Here is a 16,907-nt window from a genome sequence, read left to right on the forward strand (position 1 = left end):
AAAGCCTTGACACTGGTAACATTACCTGTTACTCTGACACAGGCTGTTTTCTTAAACACACCAAAAAAAACCCAACAACCCTAAAACCCTTGCAGGTCTCTGACTTTCCAAGAGAAAGTCGTTTGGGCCAGATGTTCAGCTGGTGTAAAACAGCTTAGCTCTACTGACATCAGTATAAGGCCTTGTTTACACTACAAAATTAAGTCAGCCTAAGTTAAGTCAATATACAGTCACTGCAGTAATTACTGTGGTGGTTCCTGTCCACACTGTGCCCCCGTGTTGGTGGTGGATGTCCTCCCCAGGAGCGCTTCCACTGACTTAAACTGTGTGGGGCACAGACAGCTGGAACTCCTCCCGCCTTTGGCCGAGCAGGCAATGTAAGTAATGCAGTGTCTGCAGACACTGTAAAAAGAAAAAAGAAAAGGAGTACTTGTGGCACCTTAGAGACTAACCAGTTTATTTGAGCATGAGCTTTCGTGAGCTACAGCTCACTTCATCGGATGCATAGCATATTGTGGAAACTGCAGAAGACATTATATACACACAGAGACCATGAAACAAAACTTCCTCCCACCCCACTCTCCTGCTGGTAACAGCTTATCTAAAGTGATCATCAAGTAGGGCCATTTCCAGCACAAATCCAGGTTTTCTCACCCTTCCCCCCCCCCCCCCCACACACACACACATACAAACTCACTCTCCTGCTGGTAATAGCCCATCCCTCTTTGAAACCTCTCTTTACAATGCGCATGATAATCAAGGTGGGTCATTTCCAGCACTAATCCAGGTTTTCTCACCCCCCCCCCACACACCCCCCTCCAAAAACCACACACACAAACTCACTCTCCTGCTGGCAATAGCTCATCTTACAATGTGCACAGCAATAATCCAAGTTTAACCAGAACGTCTTGGGGGGGGTTTGTAGGAAAAAAACAAGGGGAGATAGGCTACCTTGCATAATGACTTAGCCACTCCCAGTCTCTATTCAAGCCCAAATTAATAGTATCCAATTTGCAAATGAATTCCAATTCAGCAGTTTCTCGCTGGAGTCTGGATTTGAAGTTTTTTCGCTTTAAGATAGCGACCCTCATGTCTGTGATTGCGTGACCAGAGAGATTGACGTGTTCTCCGACTGGTTTATGAATGTTATAATTCTTAACATCTGATTTGTGTCCATTTATTCTTTTATGTAGAGACTGTCCAGTTTGACCAATGTACATGGCAGAGGGGCATTGCTGCCACATGATGGCATATATCACATTGGTGTATGTGCAGGTGAACGAGCCTCTGATAGTGTGGCTGATGTTGTTAGGCCCTGTGATGGTGTCCCCTGAATAGATATGTGGGCATAGTTGGCAACGGGCTTTGTTGCAAGGATAGGTTCCTGGGTTAGTGGTTCTGTTGTGTGGTATGTGGTTGTTGGTGAGTATTCGCTTCAGGTTGGGGGGCTGTCTGTAGGCAAGGACTGGCCTTTCTCCCAAGATTTGTGAGAGTGTTGGGTCATCCTTCAGGATAGGTTGTAGATCCTTAATAATGCGTTGGAGGGGTTTTAGTTGGGGGCTGAAGGTGACGGCTAGTGGCGTTCTGTTATTTTCTTTGTTAGGCCTGTCCTGTAGTAGGTGACTTCTGGGAACTCTTCTGGCTCTATCAATCTGTTTCTTCACTTCCGCAGGTGGGTATTGTAGTTGTAAGAATGCTTGATAGAGATCTTGTAGGTGTTTGTCTCTGTCTGAGGGGTTGGAGCAAATGCGGTTGTATCGCAGAGCTTGGCTGTAGACGATGGATCGTGTGGTGTGGTCAGGGTGAAAGCTGGAGGCTGAACTTTGTGACTTTGTCCTTACCCATAACTATTTTACATTTGGGGACAATGTATACCTTCAGATCAGCGGCACTGCTATGGGTACCCGCATTCACCCTGACCACACCACACGATCCATCGTCTACAGCCAAGCATTCTTACAACTACAATACGAATTTTTACGAATACAGACTAACACGGCTGTTACTCTGAAACCTGCAGACACTGTGTCACCCTAACTACTTTGACCTAAATGCTATGCCTCTCGCAGAGGTGGAGTTATTAGCTCAGTGTAGTGGGCAACTTACATCTGCGGGAGCTGCCTTATGTCAACCTATCTCTGTAGTGTAGCCCAAGCCTAAATCGGACAATACAAGTTAGATTAAGCCCTGAACACAATGGGAAAAGGTAGTAGAGAGCAATAAACTAGTGGAGAGAGGAAAAAGGAGAACAAATCTCAGCACATACACTTACAAAAAACACCAGTTTCCTCTGGTTTCCAGCTCTGGCTCCACTGATTCAGCTCTTCTGAGAAATAAGATACTTTACTACACCAGCATCAGCATTAGGACCAGAAGTTCAGATTCCTTCAAGAACATTCATACCGATATAGCTCTGCCATCTGCAAATAAACAGCACACCAAACCCTTAATGGGCCAGATCTTCAGCTGTTGAAAATCAGTATTATCGGAGTTTTTCCTGTTAATATCAGATGAGCACCTAGCCCATGAAGTGTCTGATACATTATGTGCAAATGGAAGAACTATGCTATAATTTATGTTCTTGAAGCAATCAGATGCTCAGATCCCAACGTTAATGCAGATACTAAACTGTTAGTTCTCAGAAGAGCTGAACTTTGAGTGTATGCTGATCTGGAAACTGGAGATAAATGTTTGTTTCTGCAAACTGGTGCACTGAGATAATTTTCTTTCATTGTTTCCTGTTAACAGTCTTTGATTAAGGACTTAATGTAATGGATATAGTTTGGCTTTTTGCTTTTTTTTTCTCGTTGAAATTATTTAAGTTTTATAGGGGAGCTATTGATGTATAACTTTAAAAACAGCTGAAGGTAGCACTTGTTAAAATTTTTCCTTTGAACTTTTGCATTTTTATACCCATATCAAATTGCAGTTTTCGTGGTTGTGTAAATGCAAGTTGCATAAACACACCACACATGTGCAGTTTAACAAACACAGCCAATCTAATGTGGAGTTGGAATAATCTTGAGATTTAATTGACCCACAAGAGTCCATTTACTGGCACCTTGTTTTTTATGAAACGGAATGTTGCGGAGACCCCCTAATGAATTCTTCCTTTGGGGAGTCTTGATTAACAGCAGAATTATATTGGCAGTTGCAGCCTGCAGTCCCCAAATCTGTCCCCACAAGCCGCTGATTCCTGCTACTATAATAAGGGGGACAAATAACTCAATAGGGCTGAGAACTGTGGAGGAAACTGCAAACAGCCTTTGGATTGGAAATAGGGAAGAAGAGAATTGCCTTGTGGTACCTTGTAGTTAACCCTGCACTGGAGCCGGGAGACTTGCAATCTGCTAAGGAAGCCCTATTCTATTCTGCAGTAAAAAGGCCAAAGTAATTTCTGGGCTTGTATGGGTTGGGTAGGATTTGGGGTTGGGGGAAGGAGAATCCTTCATTGACTAAATACAACCTCTATACAGGGAATACATCCTTACCTCCTGGACACAAGATCTAGTACCAGAATTTGAGCTCCAGTGCTCCCTACGTAGTAGATATTTTATTCTTATGATAGTTCGAGTTGTACATTTTTTCTTACTAGCATAGTACACAGTTCCTGAGTTCTGTACTGCTGCCATAAAAATAAACATTTATACATAAATAGCTATTTAAACACTAAAACAGCGACACTGTATTTTAAATTTAACTGAGGTAATCTCTAAAAAATTTAGTTTTAGAAAATATGTGCTAATAAGGTTTTTTTTTTTTGAAAATTAGTGAAATCTTTCTGTACGTTTTCAACAAATATAAGTGGAATTTCAACATAGATTTAAGGACTAATGGTTTGGCTCAAAATGGACAATTCCCTACATAAATTGTAAAATCTGGCAATTGGTCTTGATTTATCTTGAGCTTTGAGAGAGGTTTGGCTCAAGGCTTTTTATGTTTAAAAAGGGATTTTTAAAAATTGCTCTTGTGTGCTTAGTAGTCTTAGCACTGTTGGGTATTTCTCAACTACATGGCATTGGAAGCTTCAAAATATTTACTCTAGGACTTTTATAGCTACCATTCGAAAATGGAGGCCTCTAGGGTACCTTTCATAATCAAAACAGCCATAATGAGATGTCATTTTAAATACATCTTTAGGCCCATCTCCTAACATCGTCTTTGTTTTCTAAATCTACTATCTCTTTATGGGGTCATTGAAAAGAAGCCAAAACAGGATTACGGCTACTTGCTGTGATAGGAACCCATTTTTCCAGCCTGTAGCTTTGTCTGTATATAATTCCTAGTTTCCTTCATTTTTATGTAATGACTCTTATTTCTTGTTGTGCTTCCTGGGATTTAATGGAAGGTTCCTAAATCACAGAGCATATAAGAATGGCACTCTTCCAATGAATCCGTCTTAAATCACCACTCTCCTTTCATGTCAGTCTGTGCGGATGGGATTTTTATCAGGAAAAACAAAGGAGCTTCTGCTGCAACTAGTACGTGTCCTGTATGTGATACTGGAAAATGTAATGTTATCAGTATTTCACCAGAATAGAACTTGAGGCTAAAATAGTACTTTGAGCTCGACACAGAATAAATTTGGTAGCCCTTAAGAACAAAGTTTGAAGAAATGTTCTTGAAATCCAGAGAGATTACTGCACTTTAATTTGATTTCCTTTTGATTTAAATGGTAACCTATGTCTTTTAGGTTATTTTCCCATTGTAGTTATGAAAGCTGAGACATCATTAAACCTGTCTTACCAAAGGAACATTTGGGTGTCACTAGCACTCTAACAGATTTTACAGCTAGTCAAATTATGACTCAGTCTGTATCTGTCCCAGAGTAAGGCTGTAAGAGAATCTTTGCTACCCCATTGCTTCACTTGTTAGCTCAGGATACCATATAGGAGACAAGGTTTAAGAACAACTGCAGAACTTGCAAATGCCAAGATGATGGAACAGTCTGCATAATACTATTATCAAATAGTTGCAAAGACATGGTTACATGCTGCTTTGGTAAGCCCCTTATTAATTGGAGTATGCCATTTCCTGTCTTCTCTTTATACCACAAGAGAAGTGCCACTCTTTAATTGAAGAAGAGAAGATTAAAATAAAGGGGGATCATTGAAAAAGCAATAGTCCATACTGGCCTAATATTTTGGGTCAGTGCCTTGTAAAGAGCCTGCTTGGCATGCATCTTTGGTTTGGAAAGCCTTCATTCATATGCCAGACTTATTGCATGTGAAGAAAATTCTAAAAATACAGTATGAGCAATGTTATCAAATGCAGTAGGAACATTAAGCTGTATTAGTACATCTATAGCTCTAGAATAGACATGAATCAATACATTTCTGACTTAATATAGTTGGTCTTGGTGCTGAAATAAATTATACATGAGAACTTTTTAATTCTAGAGCTTTTTTTCTCCTTTTAAGAGCCTTAGCTATTCAAAATGCTGAAGTGGTAAAATCTTAACTCAAAGCAGTCTGAAGGAAGCAGTCTTACATTCATATGGATAAAAACATGTTCACACCTATTTATAGAAGCCCTTATAGGTAGGGCACTCAAACAACCAAATGGTGTCTGGCCTTGTCTGTTTAGATTGTAAATTCTTTGGGGCTGTCCCTTATGTGTTTGTATAGGGTCTTGAACAGTGTAGCCATGGTATCAGTAGTGCTTCTAGGCAGTAATATAATGACAATAATCGTGCAGTATTGTTACACCATTCAATAGCCATATGATTATAATAAACAATTCTAGTATTTGTGGTTCCAGATTAGATTTAATGGATTTTTTTTAAAATACATTTTTTCCTTTCTTCTGTGTTCCCCCCATGCTGCCCTCCTCCCCTGTATCACTACTGGGCAGAATTAGAGTTGTTTTGGTGGCCTACCCTTAACATATTTGGATTTCTTCTAAGTTTAAACTTAATTCTGAATGTCTTAGATTTTTAACATTTGGTTTGGGGATAATGACATTATTGTAATGTATTTTACCCAGAGTTTATTCGTATGAATTCTCAACTTAATGCCATTTTAACTTAGTTTTTTTGTCTTGGAATTTCCTTGTTTTTTAATTGAAAAGTTTGAACACGTACACTAAACTAGAAATGCAAAGAGAATGCTACCATATGATAGTTCTATAAAGTAGAAGATACATAGTATCAGCCTTAAACTTTATTTAACTTTTAGGAGCTGCATCACTGGTATGCTCTAGCTGCTTTAGCCACTCCAGAGCAGCACAAATCATCCAGATTTATACTGGCCAGTAGAGATGGATTTTGTAGCTGCTTTGCAGTGACAGAGCACTGCAAAGGAGGCAGTGTACACCTGAGTTTTCCTCCTCATCCATCATGTTCCCCAGCACATGCATGCCCAACAGTACATGCACACCAGATTTGTCCTTCAAGTTGCGTAAATCTAGTGCAAAGGGTAGCTTTTATTTTAAATAAATATTTAGAATTAATGGTCACTTTTTTTGCCATTATCCTAACTAAATGTTTATCTGTTAGCACAGACAGAAAAATAAAATATTCTCCTTCAGAGAAACTCAAATTGTCATCTTTCAAAATAGTCGCCATCTCCCCATTGTTTCAAATGAGAGTGATGCCAAGCTGCCCTCAAGGAAGATGGTAGTGCCCAATGCTTTCAAAGGCAGTGAGAAACAATGTGAGGATCAGGTGAGTGGAAGCGGTGGCCACTGTTGCATCTTCAGTCCCACTGAAAACAATGAGAGATGGTGGCCATTTTGGTAACAGCTGCCTGTGGCCTCTGTCGCACTAGAAGCCATAGAAGATGGCTGCCATTTTGAAATAGGTTCTTTGTGGCATTCTGAAGAACGTGATTTGTCAGCCTCTGCTGAAGGAGAAACTTTCAATTATGAAAAAGAGCAGCAAAAAATGACCATTAATCCTAATTTTTTTCCAGATATATCTTATGTACAAGATTTCAGTGAGTTTTTGTTATCTGGGAGGTGTGAAAAAGAAAAGAGATGGCCCATTATTAAAATCATTAGAAGCAAAAAGACTGACCCAATGTGATAAATTTCTGAAAGGACCAATTCTTAATTTACCACTGGATCGATCGGTCTTCAGCTGTCATTAAGACTGTGCCGATTGCAACACGTCCGCCATTCTTCTCGCACTCTTGCCTTTCTTCTCCACGTTCGTCCAAAACGTTTAACAATGTCATCTTCCCATCTTCTTGGAGGCCGACCAGGATCGCATCTTATCCTTTTCTTCTCCTCCATCAGATGGTTTAACATTTCCTCCCTCACCAGCGACCTACAATTGTAAGTACACACAGCGAGGGTTGTCCTTTTCCATGTTGACCTAGCACCTGACATTTTTAGCAACCTCTCATTGCTCAATTTCCGCTCCACCACCTAAGACCCATTTACTCGTGTTGTTTTAGCCGTTAACTTCAAGCCATCCCACTGGCTAGGCAGGCAGGCAGGCATGCGTACCTCCTCAAGCTTAGTTAGCCTTCAACCTCTAAGGAGAAGGAAAAGCGCTCTTTCCTCTGAGAGAGCAATCCCCCTCCCTGGATTGGATAGTCAGACACCTTTGTAGCATGGTTAGACCTACCAGGGCATACGCCCTGCTACCATAGCTGTCAGACGGCCAGGGTCACCGCTGCGCCATGGTGAGGCTCTGAGGTAGGATTTTGCAGCGGATTATTAATTTAAATTCCTGAATTTATGGATTTATGTGTAGATATTTGGAATAAGTGCTGTAGTTTGGGGGGAGGGTGGTATGATACATTTTTGATACATAAAATGAGGTGTGAATCCCTGCTTCAGGTGTAAAACTCAGCCTTAATTTTGGAGTCATGACTGTTGCCTCTAACATCCTTATTTTGATGCCATGAGGCAGTACTTCTGCAGCCCACAATGGGCAGCCAGAGCTTTCCAGTAGGTTCTGGTAGTTCATAGTACCTGGGGTACTTCATCCTAGGAGAGTGACTTTGTATAGACAGCACCCTCAAAGCACTGTAACTTACTGGTAAAGTAGCCTTTCTTTATTCTCCCGTTTAACAGAGTGCCCCTGACCCTTTTAACACACGCCGTCCTTTCCCCCTCGCCCCTCACGTAACTCACTGTCATCTGATAGTGCAGATTCAGAAATGGAAGCGTGTCCACCTTTGTGATTAGAAACTGTCAAATTAAACTGATATTGGTCAGTTTGAAGTGGTCAGTGGAGGGGAGCCTGCATTTTAAAACTGTATAGATGTGGCCATTTTTCACTTGCATCAAGCATTTCCAATACAATACACAGGAAAATCAAGAGAACGTACTAGGAATTAAAACAAAACAGTGTGGCCCTGAAACTAATTTCTGTTACTCTGGATTTATCCAGGTCTAACTTCATAGAATGTATTTGACATCAGTATAATTTAGAAAGAATCTGTAGTAGAACTTTATAAAGATACTTAAATTCAGTAAACATGGTTGCCTGTTTTTTAAACAAGGATAATGTACAGATTTGTGCCACTGAACAATTTTTGGAATTTCATAAGTTATGAAAAGATTGAGAGAGATCTTCCACTTACTAATTAATTTAAGTACTTGGATTTATAGCCCAGATGACTCTCTTTATTTTCTAATCTTGGTTCCATAAACTCCTTACAAATTATCTAAACAAACCATGGTACAGAACACTAAATTTAAACAGAAACCCATCCAGCCCAAATACTCAGCCCAGGCAATATCAAACAAGTCTAAGTAGCTGTAGCTCACGAAAGCTTATGCTCAGATAAATTGGTTAGTCTCTAAGGTGCCACAAGTACTCCTTTTCTTTTTGCATAAACAAGATAGGCACTTTAAAAATGAGTTGCTATGTATATTATCTCTGAGGGGACAAATGTCACTGGCGAGTGGATTTGGTCCACCAGCATTTATAAATTGCACACAGATTTGACATCTTTAATGAATTGTTAGCCTATCTACGCAAGTATTTAGTTTAATTATCATTATGCTACTTAGTGGATTGCTTGCTGGCACAGTGACTAGTCACATCCTACCTAGTGAGTAGATGGACTACCTAGTGTTTCAAAAGCAAGATGACAGGTCCTGGGCAAAATGTGTGTATTATGGGGTGAACATTTATTGGGAGAAGAAATAGTTGTAATATATGCTTTTGTGATAATAACTGAGACCAGCAGTATCCATTCAGAAAGGGCTGCTCACTACACTACATGACAAATTAAGGGCCTGACTATACTACAAATCTGTCATGTTAGGCTGTAACCCAATTCCCTAGAAATGTTTTGTGAACATATTCCTGTTCACGTTGTATATGTTAGACACTCCTATCCATACACTGGTGGTGTTAGATGTAATATGTATGGGTCTTAAGTGACCTAGGGGGAGATTTTCAAAGGCACACATGACAGTTAAGTGCCTGACTGCTGTGTGCCTTTGAAAATCTCCCCCTTAGTGTCAGCTCAGTCATTGAGGAACAACAGGTGCTCTTAAATTACAAGTGAAGCTGAATTTGGTCTTTGCCTATTCCCTAGTATATCACAGATTCAGCAATCAGTTCAGTGCTATTGCCATTTTTGTTTTTAGAGGAGCCCCAAACTAGAGTAGCACGATGGTTGCATGTCAGAATTTAGTTGCCTTGGTAGGATGTGTGAGGAATCTTGCTTTTGCTAGGCCTATCTGTAACAGGTTGTAGTCCGATTGTCACAAGCACTAAACCCATGTCTTCATGATTTATTTTGAGAAAAATTGGTAGCTCTCGGGAACCAATAAAGCTTATATATATTCTCACTTGCCAAATCTTTTATCATTTATTGCAAAAAGTGTTGCAGTGTGGGTTGAATTTATTATAATACCTAAATGAGAGAGAGTATTTCAGACATCAACAAATATAGTTGCCTCCTGATAGGAGAGAATGTAAGCCTCTTGCTAATGTTAACAAAGACTTTATAAGCATATCTGTACGCTGCTTTCTGCATGAAAATAAAGTAAGAGGTAAATACAAGAACGTGTTCAGACATATTTAGAATAAATGGCTGCAGAGTGTAAACTTACATTTTATAGCACTCTAACTTGCTGGCTTAGGGGTGTGAAAAATCACCCCCTTGAGCGCAGCAAATCTGAGTGCTTAAAGCGCTAGTGTAGACAGGCTCCGAGCGCTGGAAGCCGCGCTCCCAGCATTTGGGGCTAATCCCCTCGTGGAGGTGGATTACCAGGAGTGCTGGGAGAGCTCTCTCGCACTTCAAAGCGCTGCCACAGGAGCGTTCCTGCCACAGCGCTTTGAAGTTTCCAGTGTAGTCATGCCCTTAAACAAATACTCTCTCTTATATTACCTTAGTTTTCATTGTGACCGGAAAAATCTTGAAGTGGGGAATTGAATTTTTTTGAATTAATAGACCCTAATGACCCTCAGATAGTATCACAAAAGGTTGGATTTTTGCATAAAATGTTAAATGTGTATTGAATAACTCTTCTCCATTTAGTTTAGAGTACGAATTTTTAAATTCGTACATCCAGTAAATCTTTTGTTATGTCTAAAGCCTCAAGTGTCAATCAAGTGCCTCTTCATCTTTAACTCCCTCTGTCCTTGTCCACAGGTTAAAGTATTGCACAATCAGCTTGTTCTGTTCCACAATGCCGTTGCCGCATACTTCTCTGGGAATCAGAAGCAGCTTGAACAGACACTTAAACAGTTCCACATCAAATTGAAAACTCCTGGAGTAGATGCTCCATCCTGGCTTGAAGAACAGTGATCAAACCAGAAAAGAAGAGCATTGTTTAACCTAGAATCTGTACATCTGATAAAAATTAAGGGGTTGGGGTAGAAGGACTGTTGTAGTGATTCTTGCACAAACAGCTTTTATTTTTCCCCTTTTGTAATACTGTAATTGAATATGGTGGCAGGGTGGTGGCTTTCAGGTGCCCAAGCATAATTTCTGTCATTTCAGATTTTCAGTACTCCTTTTGTATGTGAGGGTTGATGGCTATTTCTGTAGTTAAACAAAAAATATAGATTTGCACTGTTGTGGTTTCTGGTCATTGTGGTGGCTAGTCAAAATATTTCCAAAGGGAGGTTTACATGATTTGTACCAACATCTGATATTTTATATATGAATATATTAAACATCTTTAATGAATCATTTTCATGTAATTGTGTTTTAAAAAGGAGAGTAAAAAGAATATTTTTCAGAGTAATAATATAAGGCCTTCATGCAGTACCTGCACAGAGGCAACAGCTGTAATAGATGGCTGATTGACTCATGGAATTGCAGCAAATACCTTTTTAGAAGGTAGGTCTTTATCTATCCATTGTATATTTAAAAACAAAAACTCTAAAGAAGCGAGAATCACTGTCAGTCTGAGGCTTCTAAGCACACATTTTAGCTTTGCACCAAGTGGCTAGCTAGGTGAATCCAACCACTTACCATACTAATTCCATTTTTAAATGTTACTTTCTGCATGAAACAAATACCATACTAGCCTTAAATCACAGATATGTGCCTTTTCATAAGATACTTTTCAACCAGTGTACATAATCCACAAGAGAGCCCTTTCTGTCTCTGTTCCCAACAAAGGAAAGAATACTACATAATGCTATATTTCTTTTTACACTTTAGAATAAGATAAAACTTTGGTTAACATTGATGGATTGTGATGCTTATTTGAGAGAAAAATAGGGCCAGTATGATTAACTGCAGAGCATACTTCAGCACCAGGGATAATGTGGCTGATATTTGTATGTTTCATTTCTCTATCAGTAGTGTAATCCTTATTAAATGTAACTATATATGTTAATTTTATCATAGGCATTTTAAAGTCAGTATATGTGAGCGTTCTCATTTGCACATGTTCCATTACTTTGTGTTCTATTAAGTAAAATGAAGTACTTAAGGACTATTATTTACAACTTATGTGGACGGTATGATTTATGTACTATATGTTCATGTCTTTCAGCTGATGTTTCTTAAAAGTTTGTTTTCAATGCTTAACACAATAATGTAACTATAAATCAAACATATTTACGTCATTCCTCATTAGATTCATAGTCTGGCAGAGCCTTCTTTATTTTTGTATTCTGTCAGATTTTCTCTTGTAATCATTCCTTTTACATTTCCCCAGAATGTACCTCCATTGTGAATTTTTTATTCATATTAAAGGTGTTTGCTGCAGTACCTTTTTCTCTGTCGATAACTACAGATAGAATTCTGCTGTAATTCTCTGCAGCGAAAGCTCAGAGAACCACCAGGTGAACCCTTCCATTTCAGTAAATGAGCACTGGGAGCATGGTAACGGTTTTATAACCTACCACAGGGCGAGTTGACATTATATGCAAGTTAAAACCCAGTGCAAAAAAAATCTACTTGTGAATAAATGTCAGTGATTTTATGCTGAAGCCACTTAAAGCTGAAGCTGATACTATTGCTAAGCATGAATGCACATCACTGCTGTTGTCGTGGATTCCTTGTTCATAATTACTGTTTTGCAGGGCTTCAGTTGTGCCAGAATACTCTGCAACGCCATCCTAGTGCTTTTGAATGACATTCCAGTACTTCTGGTACTATCACTTATCCATGATAGTACTGGAAGTGTATTCCAGTGCTTCCTTCTTTTTGGGACTGGAGCACTGTTGCTATGAAGTCCACGACCTCTAACAGCATTGGATTTGTGTGTGTGTGTGACTGTGCAGGAGAAGTGTCTTTTGCAAATAGCCATGTGACTGCACAGGAGACTCACTGAGGGCAGAGAGAGAGCAGAGACATGAAGGTTGTAGACTCCTACGCTGGTACTTGAATGCCAACTATCAGAGCAGTAAAGGAAAAATAATTCTTCTAAAATACACCTCTCAATATATCTTCCTCACCTGAATTGGATTTTTAAGGCTGAAACTTGTACTGCGTCAGCGTAACCCTGGCCTGGGAGGAAATAACTGGGCAGAAATGGTGAGTGCAAACTCCGTTTAAATTCCTGTTCTTTATCTTGCCCCCTAAGGCAAGACGATTAACTGCTAGTGTTGCTGTTAGACCTACTTGGATATTGAATTGCTAGATAAGACATTCCAAATATTACATCAGTATTAATTTTACTTTCTTCCTGCACTCCCTTAACTCATTCTATGTACTACTCATGGAATGGGTCAGGAAGCTGATGTGTTTTGTATTCAAAACTAATATTTACAGCCCAACTAATTCTAATACTTCTGGTAAGAGAGTTTCCTATAGGTGTATCTTGCTGATTGTTTTCTTAATACTTGCATTTGGCAGTCCATACTCTTATTTATCCAGGTGTTCAGATACTAGAGTTATAGGAGCTAATAAGTACCTATATAGATGCTTTCAGAGTAGCAGCCGTGTTAGTTTGTATTTGCAAAAAGAAAAGGAGGACTTGTGGCACCTTAGAGACTAACCAATTTATTTGAGCATAAGCTTTCGTGAGCTACACTGCTCAAATAAATTGGTTAGTCTCTAAGGTGCCGCTAGTACTCCTTATATAGATGCTGTACACCTCTGTGGCTATGTCTACACTACAAAATTGTCAACCTAATTTATGTCAGCATACAGTCACCACAGTTATTAAATTGCTTGTGCACAACCTCACCAGGAGTGCTTGTATTGATTGTATTGTCTGTCAGTGTGGGGTATTGTGGGACAGCTCCTGAAAGCCAGTAATAGCTGACATGAGCAATTCCATGTCTAAGGTGGCACTGCATGTCCAAGGTGGCACTAATTACATTGACCGTGACTCTGCTGCTTGGGGAGATGGTGTCACTGAATTGGCGTACAGAGGCACTTATATCCCCTGGAGCCAAATTTAAGCAAAGACTCCTCCACAACTAGTTCGATGCAAGGTGGCTTAAGTTGATTTAACTGTGTAACATAGACCAGGCCTAAGGGCATGGCTACACTTGCAGATGTAGAGGACTTTGAGTTAAACCCACCTTTGGAGAGCGCAGTAGGGAAAGTGCTGCAGTCTGTCCACACTGACAGCTGTAAGCGCACTGGCGTGGCCACATTTGCAGCACCTGCAGCGGCATTGGAAGCGGTGCATTATGGGCAGCTATCCCACAGAGCACCTCTTCCACAAGCCACAGCGCCAGAAGGGGGTAGGGGGTGCCGGGCATTCTGGGTCCTGTCCCAACACCCTGTGATTCATCAGTTCGCATCCCAGCAATCCCTGTGCTTCCGTCCATATTTGGTGTACTTTCAACGTGTTTTGTACTGCGCGCTCTGTCTTCCCTTTCAGTCTGCAGGAATGGAGCCCAAACTGCTGAGGAGTATGCTGACGAGTCTCGCCAGCATGTCACATTTGGCAGTCGAGTTATTCCTTATGATCCAAAGTGACAATGAGGGCTCCGACTATATCGACTCTAGTAACACATATGACACGAGTTTGCTTGTGGCGTTCATGGACATGCTCACCACTGGAACGCCACTTTTGAGCTCGGGAAACAAGCACTGAGTGGTGGGATCACATCATCATGCAAGTCTGGGATGACGAGCAATGGCTGCAGAACTTTCAGATGAGAAAAGTCACTTTCATGGGACTGTGTGGTGAGCTCGATCCCACCCTGTGGTGCAAGGACACGAGATCGAGAGCTGCCCTGATGGTGGAGAAGCGGGTGGCTATTGCAATCTGGAAGCTGGTAACTCCAGACAGCTACCGATCAGTCACTAACCAGTTTGGAGTGGGAAAGTCGACTGTGGCATTCATAGAAACTAGTGCCTTGTACTTAAACTGGAGAGGTTTCAGAGTAGCAGCCGTGTTAGTCTGTATTCGCAAAAAGAAAGGGAGTACTTGTGGCACCTTAGAGACTAACAAATTTATTTGAGCATAAGCTTTCATGAGCTACAGCTCACTTCGCTCAGATAAATTTGTTAGTCTCTAAGGTGCCACTAGTACTCCTTTTCTTTAAACTGGAGAGGTGCTAAAGACTGGATGAATGACAGTCCTAGGTGACATTGATGGTTGTGAACTCACTTTTCTATTAACCTAACTAAAGATAAGTTAATCACATGTCCTCCCCTAGGACAAAAGGAGTTTTAGGCTGAAGGTATGTCTACATGGCAATTAAAGCCATATCTGCACTACCATTTAAGTCTGCAAAACTTGTGTGAAAAACACACACTCCTGAGGGACGTACGTTTCACCACTATAAGTGGTAGTGTGCACAGCGCTATTAGGGTTGCCAACCCTCCAGAATTGGCCTGGAGTCTCCCGGAATTGGCATCAATCTCCCAGTGACCAGCGGGAGAGCTTCTGCTGCCATAGCTACAGCCACTCATTGGGGTTGTTTAACTATGTCGACAGGAGAGCTCTCCCATTGGCATAGAGCAGCTACACACGAGATCAGCACAGCTGTACTACTGTAAGGTCTCTAGTGTAGACATAGTCTAAATACCCATGGCTGGCGCCAGCTGACTCAGGCTCCGGCTAATGGGTTGTTCGATTGAAGTGTAAATGTTTGGGCTCAAGCTAGGGCCCAGGCTCTAGGACTCTGCAAGCGGGGAGGGTCCCAAAGCTCAGGTTGCAGCTGGAACCTGAACGTCTACACTGTAGTTAAACAGCCCCTTAGCAAGAGCCCTATGAGCCCATGTCAGCTGGTATAGGCCTACCATGGGTGTCTAATTGCAGAGTAGACCTATTCCAAAGGGCCAGAGGTTGCTTCAGTGTTTGAGTCATGGGTAGCAGTTTTATTTTGAGGGGGAAGATAATCAAGTCTTTCAGGAGGGAGGGATAACTAGACGTGAATAGAAAAGGAGTACTTGTGGCACCTTAGAGACTAACAAATTTTTTTTAGCATAAGTTTCGTGAGCTACAGCTCACTTCATCGGATGCATCCGATGAGGTGAGCTGTAGCTCACGAAAGCTTATGCTCAAAAAAATTGGTTAGTCTCTAAGGTGCCACAAGTACTCCTTTTCTTTTTGTGAATACAGGCTCACACGGCTGCTACTCTGAAACCTGTCATTAGACGTGAATACTTCCTGGGAGGGATATTAGGATAGGAGTGTGGGACTGCAGTGATGGGAAGGGTTTTCTGAAGAGGGGAGAGAGGTTGGGGACTCAGGTGAGGGAGGTGTCAGGGTTGGGGGAGTAGAGGTGGGATTCTGGGATAAGGGGGAATGTTTCGGTGAATGGCAGAGTAACGCATTGGCACCTGTCAGCCCCACATTCTCCCCTTCTGGGTGTGTGCCCAGATCTGGGGACTCTTGGCTCTCCTGAGGGGGTCCATGACCATCTGCAGGGGTTGGACCCCCCATGTAAACAGGGCTGGGGGTTGAGGGGGGCAAGACCCCCCCTGATCCAGGATCTAGAGAAGTCCCGCCACTTTGGGTGGGGAGCTGAGAGGGGGCATACTTCATGTATATCACAGGCTCTAAAGCACTCTAAAGGGGGTGGGAACACCTACTAAGATGAATGGAGTAATTCACACATCTCAGAGCTATTGTTTCAGTTTGTATTCATCTCCATGTGGTGGTCTTATTCAGTTGTAAAGCCTCCTCACTCTTCTGTTGGAGTCACTGATGTGGTAAAACTCCATCAATTGTAAGTGACAGCCAAAGCTGTCACCTTACACCTGTGTAATTTGAACTCTACAACTGACTGGAGAGGAGGTTCAGAATGAGCTCTTTCTGAATGTCCAACTATCAGCCCTACTTATTATAGAAGAAATAAACAAGACCTTCATGACCCGGAAAAGCTTCTGACAAGATAGCATCTATCTCACATTCCTTGAGAATTTAGGGCCAAAGGGATGCGCATCAGTGACAGACCTAGTCATGGCTGTACGTTCTGCAAAGAAGATCCCCAAAAGCTGGCATGAGGTGATGCGGGGACAGGAATGGAGGGAGCGAGCTCCGTGGGAATCTTTGTGTAGTTAACTCTAGGCAGGAGAAACAATGTTTAATTTTTTTCCCCTTTATTTGGTATCCCTCTTTGAAAGCGT

General features: G+C 41.2%; 1 protein-coding gene across 4 annotated transcripts in view; it reads left to right on the plus strand.

Moving 5' to 3' along the window:
* Nucleotides 1-16,907, plus strand: part of ARFIP1 (ARF interacting protein 1) — a 113,789-nt gene that overhangs the window by 77,099 nt on the left and 19,783 nt on the right. For 2 of the 4 annotated variants that reach the window (XM_074951009.1, XM_074951007.1), the window contains exon 9: nucleotides 10,563-12,905. The exons of 1 other annotated variant lie outside the window; for it this stretch is intronic. In XM_074951009.1, coding sequence (XP_074807110.1) covers nucleotides 10,563-10,718 — 156 coding nt within the window. In that variant the 3' untranslated portion in view covers nucleotides 10,719-12,905. Of the gene's footprint in view, nucleotides 1-6,911; nucleotides 7,276-10,562; nucleotides 12,906-16,907 lie in introns of those variants that run through there. One more of the 4 variants, XM_074951008.1, reaches the window with a different exon arrangement.

This window comes from Natator depressus, chromosome 4, assembly GCF_965152275.1.
Source record: "Natator depressus isolate rNatDep1 chromosome 4, rNatDep2.hap1, whole genome shotgun sequence".
Taxonomy (NCBI): Eukaryota; Metazoa; Chordata; order Testudines; family Cheloniidae; genus Natator; species Natator depressus.